Raw genomic sequence first — 16,413 nt, 5'->3', positions numbered from 1 at the left:
AAGAGGTATGTTTTCATTTACAATAATAACTCTTTTTTTTTAAATAATAACTCTTTTTTTTTTAAATAATAACTCAATTTTTTTTAAATAATAACTCTTTTTTTTAATAATAACTCTTTTTTTTTTTTTTTGCTGCAGCTGTCATAGAAAGAGTAATGTATGCAACAGCTCATAATTGGTTCTTAAAATTCTCGGGTCTTTTTTTACAAAACTCGACTACGTCTCGTTTTGTAACTTCGACCCTTGAATTTTAAGAACCCTTATTATATCACTGTTGCATAAACTACTATAACCGCTCGTGCTAATATTGATACCAGAGCAAGCGAAAGACTCCAAAATTGAAACTTGAGCGTTGCGAGATTTTCAACACACGACGAGGGTTAAACATTAATAATATTTTACCTACCTAATTTTAAAACGATTTATTAATTTATTTCACATCAATTTGTCATGATTGCCTGAGACAGACGTTACAGACGGACAGACTGACACCCGAGTGATAAGGGTTGCATTTTTTCCTTAGCATCAGGTAGGTACTAAACCCTAACAATAGGCTCTTCTTTCGAAATCTTGAAATCGGTTAAAAATCTGCAAAACCAAGATCTTAAAGTTAAATATAAGGCGTCCAACATCGCTCCCTCGATTAATGATTATCACTAACGAAGAAAACACGTGAGCTATTAATTACGCCATTCAATCCACTAACCACATGTTTCAAAATGAAACTATACTACATGATAATACTATAGGTACTATTACCTACTTATTCTGTGCTACTGCTACTACTCTGAACAAATAGGTACCTAAATGTACCTACTAAAGTCCTACTTGCATACAATAAACACGGCATTTTATATGGTTAGATTAGACTTGAGTACCTATGTAATAAAATTATGTTGCAGCGAATAGAGTTGGAGTGCACTCCGTACATTCGGCATTCAGGAATCAACACTAGTCAGCCGCAGTTATAAATAATAAAACTTACAGTTCCAGTACCAGTGAAAAACATTATTCACAATTGTAACTCTTTCATACGCACTGTTACTATTTCTTAATAATTAATTATGCACTTACCAAGACATTATAATATAACCTACCCTACTCTCACTTGTACTCATTTGTTTTCGTTTTATAAACAATAGTATATGTGGTTTGTCGATTTCTTATACATTATACTAATACTTACTTTATACATTTTGACGCGCCAGAGCGGTCAACAAAGGGTGCGTGATGCATCGTACTTCTCCTTGGTTACTGGAGGGGGACTATCCCACAACATTTCATGGTAAGCATACATATACCTGAGCCGTAGTATAATGAATGATACATTCCGGCCATTTCGTCTCGATGCTCGATAACAGTGGGTCGGGCGAAGACGTTTGTCCGCTTAGCTATTTATTACGATCGCGAGCCCGGAATAAAACTCGTCGTTACTTTTCTACATTTGTTTCACACGTGTTTTAGATCATCGAGGCATATGGAAAAACTTAGTTCAAACATATTCAGTTCGACTTTAGTACAAACGTTAAAAATAAATCATACTTAGCCAGTTCGGTAAGTAATTTACCATGTGTTTATTTATGTGTATCACAGTGGTTATTGTGTAGGCAAAGTGTTTTTTTTTTGTGAACGATGTTTTAATGGGACCATATGAATACCATATTTATAAAACGTAACGCTATTTCAGTTCATATCCAAACCTCGTTCAATGACGAACTCTGTCGAATATACATAGGTATCAAAAGACCGTGTAATACCTACTAAACCCGTATTGTTGCCTTTAAATAGCTGTATTTATTTTACGGATTATTTAAATTTCAGCTGAAAAATGTCATTCACCGAAGATCGCATTGAGCAAATTATTGGCAGATTCGGGAGATATCAAGTGTGGATATTATTTCTGGTGACTCTAGGACGGTATCCAGCTGAATTCCAGCTGGTGAATGTGGTGTTTATAGTTCCTAGCGTCGAGTTCGTGTGTAAAGATGCAGACGCCTTCAATGTGACCAACCACTGCCCTTGCCAACAACCGGAGTATGACCAGAGCACCATAATCAGCTCGGTGACGACCGAATGGAACCTTATATGCAACAGGAGTCACCTGGCGAGTTTAGCACAGTCTATACTCCAGATCGGTATTCTAGCCGGAAGTTTAGCATTTGGACACATTTCAGACAGGTTAGTTGATTTTTTTTTATATTTTCGTGAATTTTTATAGTTAACTTAATGTTATTGCAAAAAATATATATCAATTGTTCTATAGAAAAAGGGCAGTATACGGCCTTGTATGGACACACACACATTGTCATATATTGTCATGGTCTAACCTTGCATTTTCTGTCAATCAATAATCACAACCTAGGTATGCTATTAGACGTAGGCAGTTAAGGACAAATACCTTTATTATATTTTATCTACCTAGGTAAATACTTGTAGGTAGGTATTATAAACATTAAGAATATGTTTTCAGTGTAGTTATGAACATAATATGCCTTTCAGAGCAACTAAGTAAGAACCTTTACTTATCATAGTAAAGTAAGCTGTAAGTACTGTATGTATAATTCTCACAATCGCGTCAAAATCAAGGTTGCCTTTGTCAGTATTCTCACTGCAATTATTTAATACATAGTAGAAAAAAATATTGCTTTGCTTTCATTGATCTTTGATACCCTACCGTAAACACGGTGGACCCGTGAAATTATTACAAAATATAAAAATGGCGTTAGTAGGTACTTAGAACCTTGTCATTTTAGTATCCTCATTTTTCCTTGCTCTGACCTTCCTTCTTCTGAGACGTTCATAAGAACATAAATTCTAATTCCAGTTCTCATCTATTACGAATTTTAAAGTTACTTTAAACGAATTTTAGTTATTTTAAAGTGAAATAGCACCTACCTTTGCTTGAACCTAAAGTTTATTATGACAAAGTACTACTTGAAATATTCAACATCTCCGTTGACCACGTACAAACCTAACCTAACCGTGACTCCAACTTGATAGGTATTGGCAAAATTATGCAAGTCTGTAGATATGTTTATAATTAATGTAGAGAAAGTCATTGATTATATGATTATATAATCGTTATTGATATCGCCATGATGATGATGATGGCCATAATATGTTAATAAATATTTTTTAGATATGGACGTAAAATCGCTGTTGTGCTAGCGCTGTTTCTTGAAGCAGTATTTGTCACACTTTCAGCGTTTGTGACTGATTACTGGATGTTCATGGTCAGTCGGTTCTTGATCGGCACAGCGCTCGGCGGGACCATGCTTTGCTGTTTTGTCCTCTTGGTCGAGCTGAGTGGGCGTACGATGAGACCCTACATCATGGGGCTGTGCGAAGTCCCCTACGTATCGGGCTACGTGGCGCTGCCGATAATAGCGTACTTCGTCAGGGAGTGGAGGCCCCTGCAGCTGGTGACGGGCGCGCCTTGGCTGCTCACGCTCGCGTTCTACTGGATGCTGCCGGAATCTCCCCGGTGGCTCATTACCGTGGGAAGGAAAAAGCAAGCCATCGAACTTCTTACTTATATAGCCAAAAAGTAAGCAACGAAAAATAACTTAGATAATCGTATAATACCTTGTTTAATTTTATTATAATAAGACTTAATGAGTCGTTCTATTTCAGAAACAATCGCCCGACGGACAATATCGAAACCATTGTGAACGAAGTTGAGAAGGAATCAATGTCGACAAACGAGAACAAACATGGCAGTTACATCGATCTGTTCAAAACGCCAAAGATCAGAAAATACACTATTATTTCTGCGTTAGTCTGGATGTGCTGTTCCCACACCTTTTTCGGGATAAACCAGTACGTGGGTCATCTTCAGGGTAACCTGTACGTAAACGTGATAGTGACGGCCGCCAGCAACGCCCCTGGAGTGATCATAGTGGTGATTGCCACATTGCACTTCAAGAGGAGAGCGACTCTCATTGGAAGCTTCGCTATCGCCGGGGCATCTTTCGTAGTTTTCGTCTTAGTCCCTAGCCACTTGCAGTGGGTCACCCTAATGTTTGCCATAATCGGCCAAATGGGTGTTTACACTGCGTTCATGCAAATATATATGTATTCATCGGAAATGTTTCCTACAGTAGTGAGAAACTCTGCATTGGGTTTCTCATCGGTATTCGCTAGACTTGGTGGATTCATAGCACCATATGTGGTCAATATCGGCATAGAATGGGCGTCAATATTAATATTCAGTGCCGCGGCGTTTGGAGCTGCGATTTTGTGTTGTTTCTTCCCAGAAACTAAAGGAGTTGTTTTGTCGAACGCAATAGACCAGGTAGAAGACAAAGACAAAAGGTCATCTGAAAAAATGTACCTTTCATCACCATCACCAGTTTCGTAATAATTATCACTCATAATTAGCACAATAAATTATCAAGTTATGATATAACTTGACTTAATCTCATATCATATCTTGTGTGTCACCAAAATATAACCTTTGGTAGGTAAGTACTTAATGGACACCCGCATATTTCTTCCAAGCTATTGAAATCAATTGTAAAGAACGAGGCGATTGTTATCATGGCAGTGATACCGAGAAGTGGAATGATGTTATTTCAACTGATTCTCTGTATGCCGACGCGACGTTTTGCTTTTATCACCTCAAGCGCAATCTCAGAATTTCAGGATACAAACTGAATAAGGATTTCTTTGACGTTATACAGAGGACACAAAGAAAGCACACAAACACGCGAATGTGATATCTAATTTTAAGGCATTTATAATCTTAAAATATGTATGTACGTGATAATGGAATGGTTAATGTATATTCCTGTGTTCTAAATAATAATCCTAAATAAGTAGGTCTGTACAATCTTTGGCATATAATGAGAATTCACAGAATATAATTTATCTACACAACTTGTCTTAATTTGTTACACATCTTATTTTTATCTAATGAAATAATAGACTAGCTAATAGAAGAGAAGTCTGAAACGATTTTGATAGCACACGCATTGCAAGTGTTATTTATATACGTCATAATTTCATAGAAGTTTGACGTTTAAAATAACACTTGCACAAAATCGTTGCAGACTTATGTTAGTCTCAATCTACAGCTACACCTTTAGACTTTCGGATAGTTTATATTGAATGTTTTGAAACCCGCCGAAATACCAGGTAACGAATATAAATAGGAACGTGTGGTAGAGGACCCAGAAGCGGAACAGGACGTTTGTGAGCAGCGCGTAGGCGAAGAGAGCGTCGACCAGCAGCCAGAAGGTGAACCCGAGCAGAGCCGCGTGGAGGGAGCGCGGCGGCCGCTCCGCGGGCGGCCTCCTCGTCGCGCTGTCTACGAACTGGCCTAAAAACAAGTCGAATTCACAAAATAAGTAGGTATACCGGTATTTTTTGCCGCCATTTAAAAGAAAAAAAACTAAGATACGCGTCTTTACGGTCAGATCGGTGTCTATGTGTAAGGCCTGAGTAGACGCTCGAAGCGGAGCGTGCGGCGTGGCGTGCAGCGTGGCGTCGGGGTCAGGAGTAATTTAAGCAGCGTGCACTAAGGCCGCTCCTATACGTTTGCATTTGTTTAACATGCACGCCGCACGGCCCGCCCCGCTGCACGCCCAACTCGAGCGTCCACTCAGGCGGCTCAGGCCTTACACTATGTCTACATCTGCTGAATTTAGTTTAGTTTAGGCAGATGCCCGACCAGCGGCGAGAAAGCAAGAAGCGAACGACTATTAGTCTATTACCTTTCCCGAGACACAAGTAAGCACGTGTATACAATATGAATAAAAGAGGTGTATTTTATTTTATTTTTATTGTAACACTATACTGCTTAAAGTGATCAAAAGTAAATTTACTTAGGTACTTTTATCGCTGATCGCGATGACAGTTTACTTACTGAAGGCGAGGGTTTTTTTTATAGAAAATAACCTCTCCCGCTAAGCAAATATTCGCTTATCGCTAGTTGCTTATCTACTTACCCTAGCTCCTATACTTTGTCAATTTCAAATTATGCAAATGTACCTTATTGACAAGCGATAAAGTTACCTTTGCCTTAGCTAAATAGAAATACTTATTATTACCTATTGGTACAAAATTGAACTTGCTCGGCCAATGCTCGCATAATTAAGCCCATCGTTTATTACAATTACCTCTGGGACAGCGAGCAGAACCAGATTACTGTAGTAATAAGTGTAACACATGCGGAATAATAGATAATCGATGTTCGCCTAGTTAACTTACCGTAGATAAAATTATTTTATTGACCTCTAGAGGAGGATCGATTATCTACTATGAATACAAAGCTTTGTGTTCAACTGTTCATAGTATACCTAGTACATACCTACCTATGACCTGACGACGACCGAAAGCAGTTACCTAGGTACTTATCACCTGCCAAAATCAAATTCAAAAACAGTAAAAATAAATAAGAAAAAGTTAGTATCCCAAAATAGTGAAATCAGTTTGAACCTAGCTAGGCATAGATAGGTACCTACTTAAGGTGCAGTAGGTTGAGCCAGCAGAGTTTGTCAAAAAATCGTAGAGCATTTTTAGATCACAATACGGTTGGCAAAAATTTAACTAGCAATCTTGAGGCCTTTTTCTAGTAACTTCATCAATTGGGTACTTTCCTCTAGGTACTTAAAATAAATTATTTCACACCGTGCACGAAATAAAGCACCAGATAATTATTATAAAAACATAGATAGTAGTTATTTTTAAATACTATTTCTATTTAATAAATTGGAGTGAAATATAAAAAGTAGGTGAGTTGACCGTGACGTCACTACACACGTTTTCATATAAATTCCATATTTAGAAAATCGTTTTTGACAATTCTAAAAAAGAAGTTGATTTGACTAGTAGGAAAGTAGCCAATTCTAAACCTGTTTTTTTTTTAAGGTAGTCACATCATGAATGAAAAACGTGATTAGAATAATGAAACCCACACTGATAAGTTATATTTATTTTGCGATAGTAATAAACCAGTCTCCTTCAGGCCAATAAAGATTACTGTCATATCTTTATAAAAAAGGTGTCTAGACTTAGCGGTTTTAGCCAATTGATCCTTATAATTATAAATCAAAGATTAAACTGGTTCCTACCATTTTTGTGGAATTTCCGTAAGCTGCTTTCTTTTTCCCGCCAACGGTCATGCAGCCATGACTTGAGCATATCGTCTTCGAGTGGAAGATCTTCAATGGGGTAGCTGGAATCAAATAGGTATTTGGAAGTATTTTTCAGGGATAATGTAGAGACAATTATTTTCGATAATTGACGGTTCAATAGTAAAGTAAGCGTGTTTTCTAGTTTCGTACTAGCTACTAAGTCTATTTTTTTATTCGGTAGACTAAGGGCCACTTGCACCACCCCACTAACCCGGGGTTAAGCAGTTAAAGCGTTAACCAAGTGTCAAATTGTACTGGTAACCATGGTAACTCCGGGTTTAACCGGGTAACTCCGGGTTAGTGGAATGGTGCAAGTGGCGCTAAAATGACATTTCATAGTATGAACATCATTTCATACTATGAAATGTCATTTTAGTCTACCGAATAAAAAAATAGACTTTTCTCAAACATGCAATGAAATGTCGTCGCTCCGGGCGTTATATCAGGCTTCGAAGTATCATGTTTAGGGCGGAGCAACTACAAAGAACTGTAAAGGAATTTCATACGAAATTGAAGGCCTAGGCCGGGAAGTAATTTTTTTTAAATTCTAATGTAAACATGGGGTCTGTCTCCATGAACAGACTAAACAGCCGAATTATATATTTTTTTATATTTTTGGTGAATGAATGGTTATATCGGACCAAAATATCCGTGTTAACGCCTGTTATACACGAACGTACTGATATTAAGAATACGAATCTGTATGATTCAATGTGTTGATGAATAAATTTAAAATTTTGCCTATACGTAAGTCACCAGAGACCATAGACAATATTTAAAATCCTCTGCATTTATTTTATTTATAGAAATTGAGATTCTTATTATCAGATTGTGTATAATGGCCCTAATAAGGTCTATTCGAACACTACGCACGCGAAATACGGACGACTTCCGTAAAAAAAAAAACAATTATGGCGGGATTGGAAGGAAAATTAAAAAACTTTTGTTGTGAAGTTGGATTTTTATTATAAAGACTATAAATTTGTTTTTTTGAGTGGTGTATTTTTTTATTTCATTGCATGTTTGAGAAAAGCACTATACATGCCTAGCCGTGAAAAGGTCTTGCCGGCTTCGTATCACTATCCGGCCTCCCTACGGTCGGCCGGCTATACCTACTCACCCGGCAAGCCCTTCTTTCCCGGCGTCTGCAGTAATGTACTATTAGGTATACTATTTCAAATACCAAGGCCCGATTGCACTTGAAACTTAACAATGGGGCTCATAATGTTTGCCTTTTGTTATCTAATTTGGAGCACTTCAAAATACTTCAAATTGGCACGCGTCGGTGCAATCTGCATTGTTTAAAAGGCGTTTAAGCAAAAGGGTCTAGCCAGGTATCTTTTGTTATCACTAATCCTATTGTTAACGCCCAATGACCGTCTCAAGTGCAATCGGGCCTTGGTATTTGAAATGTAGTGTACTAGGATGTAGAAAAAACTTACTTTATATTTATAATGGTACTACCAGGGATTGTTGCCCAACAGCAATAAATTTCCCGTTTTTTGAAATACATATTTAATCATCGTTATTTAATTTACCTATAATTATTAGGTACTAGCTGTTGCCAGCGACTTCGTCCGCGTGAATTTGTATGTTGGTGGTAATATATTCTATATGAGCATAGAGCATTAATGCGGCAAAATATCGGCGACCACCTAAAGAAGATAGCAGTAGGGACTGTTAATAATTATACAAAGCATGAAATTTGTCTGTCACAAACTACTCATGAAGTTTCAAGCTCCCTAACTGAAAAAAAAAATTCTCGATAGAATCCCTCTTGCGTGGCCCTTAGAAGATTTTCAACTCCACTATTTAAAAAAAAATCGCGCCCGATGCATACTTTCAACCCTTTTTCACCACCTTGAGGGATAAATTTTCAAAAACGCTGAAATGAGTTTTCTTCTCTTTTAATAAAATACATTTTTACGAAGTTTCAGGTTCCTGGCTAAACTTGAACCCCATACAAACTTTCAACCCCTTTTTAACCCTTTTAACTCATGACCCGCACCGCACTCACAAAAAATGTTTGATCTCCATACAAACTTTCAACCCCTTTTTCACCACCTTGAGAGATGAATTTTCAAAAACGCTGAAATTAGTTTTCTTCTCTTTAATAATTCCGCGCTCGAAATAATGTTTGATATCTATACAAACTTTCAACCCTTTTTTCACCACCTTAGGAGATGAATTTTCGAAAACGCTGAAATTAGTTTTCTTGTATTTTAATTTAATACCTTTTTGCAAAGTTTCGAACTCCTAGCTTAAACAAAATTTGCACCTCAAGACGAACTTTCATCCCCTTTTTAACCCCCTTAGGGGTTGAATTCCCGAAAACCTTGCAATAACTTTTTTTTCTAATCGGATATTATGCCTTTCTAAGAAGTTTCAAAGCTTTTGTAATGGATTCAAACTTTCAACCCCTTTTTAACCCTGTTAAGGGATGAATTCTCAAAAACGCTGAAATTACTTTTCCTGTCTTATAATAATATCCCCATATACAAAGTTTCAAGTCCCGCGCTCGAATTTTTTTTTAATTTCCATACAATCTTTCAACCCCTTTTTCACCACCTTAGGGGATGAATTTTCCAAAACGCTGAAATTAGTATTCTTGTATTTTAATAATATATCTTTTTACGAACTTTCAAATTCCTAGCTAAAAATAAAACTTGTACCCCATACAACCTTTCATCCCCTTTTTAACCCCCTTAGGGGTTGAATTTTTCAAAATCGCTTCTTATCTCTTGTACACTTTATAAATACAACCTGGTGTGCAAATTTCAACTTTCTAGCTTTTGTAGTTTCGGCTGTGCGTTGATGAATCAGTCAGTCAGTCAGGACACTTGCATTTATATATATAGATTACGAAAGATAAAAAATCATGAAAAAAACTTCTTGCCGAATATACATTTCTAATTAGGTACTTACCTAGTATTGTAGGAGTATATATATATGTATGATCTGTGCATAGTATAGTAACGCTAATAATAAATAGGTAGTTTTACCAATGTGATCCCGACGCCACGGGGGCTGTGGGCACACCTCAATGCGTACAATACCCCTAAGCACGAGGGTAGAACAAGTAGGCATCCTGACATACCGCTTGAAGTGGAAATAGATGTGTTTGGGCATATTCCCTCGCAGCAGGTCCGCCTCGGTCTGCGCAGGGACATCGTACGCCACGGTGGCGTCATATACAGACGCGAGCCCGGCACCGCGGAGCCGCGAGCACAGCGCTGCGAACCCTGTGGTGCGAGGGTGAAGCACGTACTCGTACAACTGCAAATTGAAATAACAAACAATACCTATAGTCCCATTGAAAATGTGCTGCAGATAACAGAGATGCACAATAAAATGTTTAGGGTTCCGTACCCAAAGGGTTACTTGATGTATTTCTGTTGCCGCTATAACAACAAGTACTTAAAAGTAAGGAACCTTTGGGGGGCGAGTGCGACTCGCACTTGTCCGGTTTTTTAAATTTATTGATCTATTTCGCAGTGTGTAGAAAAACACCGAGTATCGAGATATCAATAGCCACAGTATCTAATGAAAATGAGTAGGTAAATAACTATTAGCACTTTTGTATTGGTGTACGTAATGCTTAATAGTACCTACTAAGCACACACACGCACACACATCTGAATAGGTTATACCTATACTATACCTATTCAGATGTGTCTCTCCGATACATTGTGTTTTACTCGTAAGCTACCACAGTTATTTTATTAAGATCACAGTTAAGCTGATTTAGCTCTGATTCTGCGATCAAACATAAACATTGCAATGGCCCAATTCGAACAATTCTTATAAGATGCCATATAAGTACGATATCTAATACCAATCTGTCAGTGTCAAAAGCAAAAAACTTTGCTTTTGAAACTGACTTATATATCGGTATCGTATCGCTGTGTCATCTTATAAGAATTGTTCGAATTGGGCCGCAGTAACTAAATAGGACTCACTAGTAAGTTATGTGTAGTGGCGAATCTTTCGCTGCGTCGTTTATTCTCCTCGCTCAAGTCAGTTCCTTCCGGGAACAGCACGATTCGACAGGGGCAGCTCAGCCTCTTGTAGTAATCTACGAACTGCGCCAGGCTCAACTGATCCTCGCGCCAATTCCTCTTCACGTATAGGAAAAAGTTCAGCTGCATTATCCATCCTACAACACAAATACTATCGTAAGCTCGTAACCCGTTTAAGTAACTATAAGAACATAGAATAGAATAGAATAATATTCATAACGTTTAAACTTTCTTAAAGTATAACGTCACTGAAAAGTAGAAAACCCTCATCTTAAAATGACCCCTCTAACATTCAAGTCATTCAACACATGAAGTAAGCATACATACATTGGAGGACAATAAATTTACTAGTAAGATTGGTATAAACAGTTTAATATAATTTCAGCGCCTTGAAGAAAACTTAATGCAATGAGCTACAATGTGTGGTATACGTACTCGTAGCTACAACGTTACAAGCCTACAGTTTTCAGGACTTTTCTACCACTTAGATTATTATTATGAATGATATTTTCGTTCTTTGTACAACGAGAAAACAAAAATGGTTTTTGCTGCGACTGCTGCGAAAATAATTTATGATTCGTCAACATGCCAAATTCCAATATTATTAAATCACGAGCGTAATGAGTGGTTCTGATTTACAATTAGCGTAGCTGTAGCAAGAGCCTAGAAAAACCGAGTTACAAATAACTCTACTGACACTAAACTTTACAATGTAATTTAAGTCACTTTTACATTTAAAAACCTACCCATTCCCGGAACGGCCTTTAGCTCGTCCTTTAAAACGAACTTGATCTTAGATCTTCCACCGACATCCAGTACATGGTTCTCTGTAGTCTCTGCATTAGGTTTCTTTTTACACGCACATTCGATACCGCTTTGAGTAGCGTGGTACAATGCTATCCAAACATAATTCCAGTCCACTCGTGTGCGATGGTTCATAACAATGATGGTCCTTTCATCCGGATTTACGTAATCACCATAGTGATGCATCTCCGCGTTAGAGCAACATTGAAAAAGCGCCTGAAAAGTGAAATTATCACACAGTAAATGGTGTAACAACAAAAAAATAATCTCACAAAACCAAAAGAACCACTACTTTACCACTGGATACAATTCCCATAACGCAAAAAGAACATCAACAATCTTCCTATATAGTTTGTGATGGAAGAACATTAGATACATGACCGGACAGTACAAGATATAGAATCCTGAAACAAAGGATAGCTGGTCACCAGAGACGTGCTAAGTATAGCAAAAAAAGTTCTTCCAGCAAATCAAAAAAATATGCTTTATGCAGGCTTTATGTCAATTGAACGTTCACAGTTTTAGTTATTTTTTCGTTGACATGACTTGATGAACTTTTTTATTTACATTATAGGTATAATACTAACAGCCTCCTAGACTAGTCGGTAGTGAGCCTGCTTACAAAGCAGGAGGTCCAGGGTTGCAATCCTGGTAAGGGGATTTATTTGTGTATTTATCACAGATATCTGTTCGCCAGTCATGGATGTTTTCTATGAATTTAAGTATTTATCTATATCTATCGATCTATTATATCGTCGCCTAGTGCATCGTTTATGGGTCTAGGTCGCTTTGTGGAGGATTGTCCCATAATGTTTAATTAGATAGTAACTTCACCAGCTAACTTAACTTACCAGCTAGTATGGTGTAATACCATGCAGCACAGAGGAGCAGCCCGGGCGCCATGGCGCCGCTCACTGGCAGCGCCGAACAGCCTATCCATTCACAGCTCATCTTGTCCCACCTATGACTTCCTTTCCAGTATAACAAGATTTCGAAATTCATAATCACTAGCAGTATTCAGGGATCAGTTTATTTATGGCCAGCTTGTGTGTGGTGTGTAAGCGTTGTCAATAACAGGCCAGAAGCCCTGCCAGTGCATGTATTAGAACCCCTACGTGACCCACTAAACCGTATTAGACAACACACCTTAAAACTTTATTCACTTACGTCACGTATCATCCTGAAGTTTGATTTGAGCTGAGGCACTATATTCTAGCTATCCTATAACGTCGGTACGTTCATTATTAGCCCCTGTTGCTTTTAATGAAGAAAAGTCACCACCGAGCCTGTTGCCTTTAAAAAAGCTTGAAGCGGGTCATTCATATTTATAATTAACCTTCTATGTCTAAGCTTTTCTTTTCGTGAGTTGAGTTCATGGTAATACTACTCGTCCTAGCTATAGGTACGAGTAAGAAGGATGTAGGTAGGTACTTATATCGTTCTTACTCGTACATAACTGCTTTCGGTTCGCGATATACCTACGAGTAAATAAGTACATAATTGATTGAAGATTCCACAAAGGCAAATCTTTGGGATTATGAATATTTTTTTTTTTCAATTTATCGATTTAAAAATTAAATTATTTTAAATAAATAAAACTGTGTTTAATGCATCTAATACAAATGTATATAATCGTTATTATACGCCATCTGCAGGCCTAGGCCGCTGTGACGTGCCCAGTGCTTCACCTTCTTCTATCGTTGTTAGTAACTCGCAGTCTTTAGTTTCTGGCAGCAAAAGGCAAAGCACCGCAGCTATCAGTGGCATCACCCCGAACGCTACGGGGGCAGCCCACTTGTTAAACATTCTAAGGTTACACACAAACGGCGCAATCATTGCTCCGAGCCGAGCCATCATCGACGAAATACCGAGCGCAGCGTTACGCACAACAGTTGGAAACATTTCTGTGCAGTACAAATAGACCACGATAAATACAACGAAGCTAAAGAGAACTCCGATACATGCAAGCACCACGCTAATTATACCCTGGGGTATACCGGCCAGCAGTAGTAAACAAATGCCGCATATGGCGTTACTTATAATTACAATTGTCCTCCGCTTCATATATCGCATCATTGGAATCGCAATAAAACAGCTGATGAGACAGAAAAATCCACTGAGGGCCACGTTTACAAAAATGTCTTCAGTAAGCTGGCTGATGTACTGTGCGATGCCGTAAAAGCAATAACTGCAGGTGAACCACGCGAACGACATCACCAGTATATTCTTTCGCAGATTTGGCGTACGAAACAGGTCAATTGTAGACCCACTTTTCGGCAAGTTTGTTCTGTGTTCCAATTCGTACATTTCCACCTTATCTTTAATGGCTTCTGTTGGCATGTTATTACTGAAAACAAATTTTGGAAACTAAAAGGAACCTCGCTACTGCCATAAAGTAGAAGTTGCATATTACCACGATTCATTCAGCTCTTAACGTTATCACTAGTCTATATATTAAGTCTAGTGAAACTAGCCGTGAATCGTTCAAAACTTTTAAATTTATTTTATTATAATTTATCTCATATTACCTACGATTTTCGCATTAATGGGGGACTATTCGACTCGAGAAAGTGACAACAGGTCACGCGCCTATCATATTTAGCTTCCTCTAGGGTTGCCAGATGGTCGGAATTCATCTGAATTCTCCCGACTATTCGATTGATTCCGTCTTTTACATTTTAAATAGGTTAGGTTACCCATTCAGATACCTACTTTTGTCTTACGATCTGACAACCGCTAGCTATCTACCTAATTTGCAATGTCATGGCCAGACCCTAAAATTGCAATATCACTATAGGTGTGTATATAGTAAACAGTTATATAGTTCGTTTTTTTTAGCATTAGAAAGAACATGAAAGAAGGTAAGCGATTTTGACATGTCTTTTAATTGAAAAACACTTTTTTTAAATCAATAACTATTACTTATAAAAGCAGAAGACTATAAAAGATCGTATTATATTCATAATTGTTACATATTTACCGTAACTTATTTTTAAAATGTGTTTTTCAATTAAAAGACACATCAAGATTGTTTACCTTATTTCTAATGCTAAAAAAACGAAGTATAGTCGGACTTACATTTTAGCAACGCTCGTCAGTAATTGAACAGCTTCGTCCGTCTTATTCTTGGCCATTAACCATCTAGGTGTTTCAGGTAGAAGGCATATATAAAGTAATAGATATACATTTGCTAATGATATTGCCAGCTGAAAATGCGTGTAGTCACGCAAGTAGTAGCCAAACGCTGCTAAAAGAATATGGCCAAGTGTAAATGGAACTTGGTAAAGCGCTGATACAACGGCTCGTTTCTCATTTCCGACGAATTCCATGATTATGACGAATCCGACTACCATCACTCCTCCTATAGAGAACCCAAGGATCATCCGAATTATGGTGAAACTCCAGTAGTCAGGAACAAATGATGCTATCACCCCCATAAACACTTCCAGTACCACAGAGGAAATCATGGCCTTTTTTCGTCCATACCTGTGACAAAACAAAAAATCTAAATAGGTTCCTAATTGTTTCTCAAACTTTATTGTATATCATAAACTAGATCTGCGCCGGCACTAGGTGTTTGTAGTTATGAATTTAAATGGCTCACTAACCTATCAGATGCCATACCGAACAGTAAACTTCCCACTAGAACACCAAATTGAAATAGAGTTTGAGTGAAGTCCTTTAACCAAGAGTTCTCACAGATAAGATTCCATTCCATTACAATTGTTTTCTTAAAGGTCGAGGTGTCGTAGATAGGGTGTTCACAACAGGTGGTATTTTCCGGACACCGATATGCCACTGGAGGAGCCAGAAATATGATTGCCATCTGATGCCATGCAATGCCAAACTTGTTAACATATATTATAAAACATATCCACCACTGGTACTTTCTGAACGTCCCAATAATATCGTTTACTAGCACCATTATGTCTGATTCCTACAGAAATATTTAATAATAGGAGCTAAATAAATCATTTGTAAAAGTCGACATTTATAAATATTTTTAAGATTTAATACAACGCCAAATTAAAAATCAGGTGGGCTTTGGTTTTAGTAAACGAATATAAGTCGTCACAGTACTTATATACCAGCGTCACAGGTCATAGAATCAGCGTAAAATATTATTTAATACTAGGTATATGATTGTTAAGAAACGTTCAAAAATGCACCAGTTTTTGGTCCTTTTTTTCGTTAGGATAATCTATTTAAATATCTATCTAGCTAATACCTTTAAACGAGCAATTCTTGTTTATTTATTTATATACATATTTCGGCTCTTCGGGGATCTCGGAAACGGCTCTAACGATTTCGATGAAATTTAGTATATGGGGGTTTTCATCATACATGCTGTTTTTTTTTAATTACCTGCAATAATTTACGGTGTGAATATATAGCCATGGCATGGCTGCTTCATACATTTTGGCTCGTCTGATGTTGACATTTTGTATGGGAGA

At 37.6% G+C, this 16,413-nt stretch overlaps 4 protein-coding genes across 5 annotated transcripts in view; 2 read left to right on the top strand and 2 right to left on the bottom strand.

Moving 5' to 3' along the window:
- LOC134651346 (organic cation transporter protein) overlaps positions 1–16,413 on the top strand; it is a 499,346-nt gene that overhangs the window by 150,941 nt on the left and 331,992 nt on the right. The window lies entirely within an intron of this gene.
- On the top strand, positions 1,177–4,791 carry LOC134651801 (organic cation transporter protein-like). 2 transcript variants are annotated; one of them, XM_063506911.1, is made up of 4 exons: positions 1,177–1,285; positions 1,822–2,178; positions 3,140–3,547; positions 3,634–4,791. In XM_063506911.1, exons 2-4 carry the CDS (start codon positions 1,829–1,831, stop codon positions 4,358–4,360), a joined length of 1,485 nt encoding a protein of 494 aa, XP_063362981.1. In that variant the 5' UTR covers positions 1,177–1,285; positions 1,822–1,828; the 3' UTR covers positions 4,361–4,791. The 2 variants fall into 2 exon arrangements, with proteins under 2 accessions (XP_063362981.1, XP_063362980.1); XM_063506910.1 differs by lacking the exon at positions 1,177–1,285 and adding an exon at positions 1,732–1,750.
- Positions 5,076–12,929, bottom strand: LOC134651675 (lysocardiolipin acyltransferase 1-like). The gene is made up of 7 exons (XM_063506775.1): positions 12,811–12,929; positions 12,257–12,363; positions 11,902–12,175; positions 11,096–11,292; positions 10,234–10,412; positions 7,074–7,177; positions 5,076–5,320 (listed from the first exon to the last, which is right to left on the bottom strand). The coding sequence occupies exons 1-7, from the start codon at positions 12,908–12,910 to the stop codon at positions 5,076–5,078; spliced, it is 1,206 nt and encodes a 401-aa protein (XP_063362845.1). The 5' UTR covers positions 12,911–12,929.
- LOC134651362 (organic cation transporter protein-like) lies at positions 13,576–15,950 on the bottom strand. The gene is made up of 3 exons (XM_063506441.1): positions 15,568–15,950; positions 15,038–15,445; positions 13,576–14,306 (listed from the first exon to the last, which is right to left on the bottom strand). Exons 1-3 carry the CDS (start codon positions 15,882–15,884, stop codon positions 13,598–13,600), a joined length of 1,434 nt encoding a protein of 477 aa, XP_063362511.1. The 5' UTR covers positions 15,885–15,950; the 3' UTR covers positions 13,576–13,597.

Source organism: Cydia amplana, chromosome 10, assembly GCF_948474715.1.
Source record: "Cydia amplana chromosome 10, ilCydAmpl1.1, whole genome shotgun sequence".
NCBI classification, from domain to species: Eukaryota; Metazoa; Arthropoda; class Insecta; order Lepidoptera; family Tortricidae; genus Cydia; species Cydia amplana.
Note: the sequence above shows the minus strand (reverse complement) of the source record. Positions and strands in the feature narration are given on the sequence as shown.

What these genes read in the sequence shown, in the direction of transcription:
- LOC134651675 (XM_063506775.1), bottom strand. Translation starts at nt 12,910, where the DNA reads ATGAGCTGTGAATGGATAGGCTGTTCGGCGCTGCCAGTGAGCGGCGCC. An exon ending in AAAGGCCGTTCCGGGAATGG is followed by an intron (nt 11,293 to 11,901) that starts GTAGGTTTTTAA and finishes TTTGTGTTGTAG; the next exon opens with GATGGATAATGCAGCTGAAC. An exon ending in CCACTACACATAACTTACTA is followed by an intron (nt 10,413 to 11,095) that starts GTGAGTCCTATT and finishes TTCAATTTGCAG; the next exon opens with TTGTACGAGTACGTGCTTCA.
- LOC134651801 (XM_063506911.1), top strand. Translation starts at nt 1,829, where the DNA reads ATGTCATTCACCGAAGATCGCATTGAGCAAATTATTGGCAGATTCGGG. An exon ending in TTTGGACACATTTCAGACAG is followed by an intron (nt 2,179 to 3,139) that starts GTTAGTTGATTT and finishes AATATTTTTTAG; the next exon opens with ATATGGACGTAAAATCGCTG. An exon ending in CTTACTTATATAGCCAAAAA is followed by an intron (nt 3,548 to 3,633) that starts GTAAGCAACGAA and finishes GTTCTATTTCAG; the next exon opens with AAACAATCGCCCGACGGACA.
- LOC134651362 (XM_063506441.1), bottom strand. Translation starts at nt 15,884, where the DNA reads ATGGTGCTAGTAAACGATATTATTGGGACGTTCAGAAAGTACCAGTGG. An exon ending in TTCGGTATGGCATCTGATAG is followed by an intron (nt 15,446 to 15,567) that starts GTTAGTGAGCCA and finishes GTTTTGTCACAG; the next exon opens with GTATGGACGAAAAAAGGCCA. An exon ending in CTGACGAGCGTTGCTAAAAT is followed by an intron (nt 14,307 to 15,037) that starts GTAAGTCCGACT and finishes ATTTGTTTTCAG; the next exon opens with TAATAACATGCCAACAGAAG.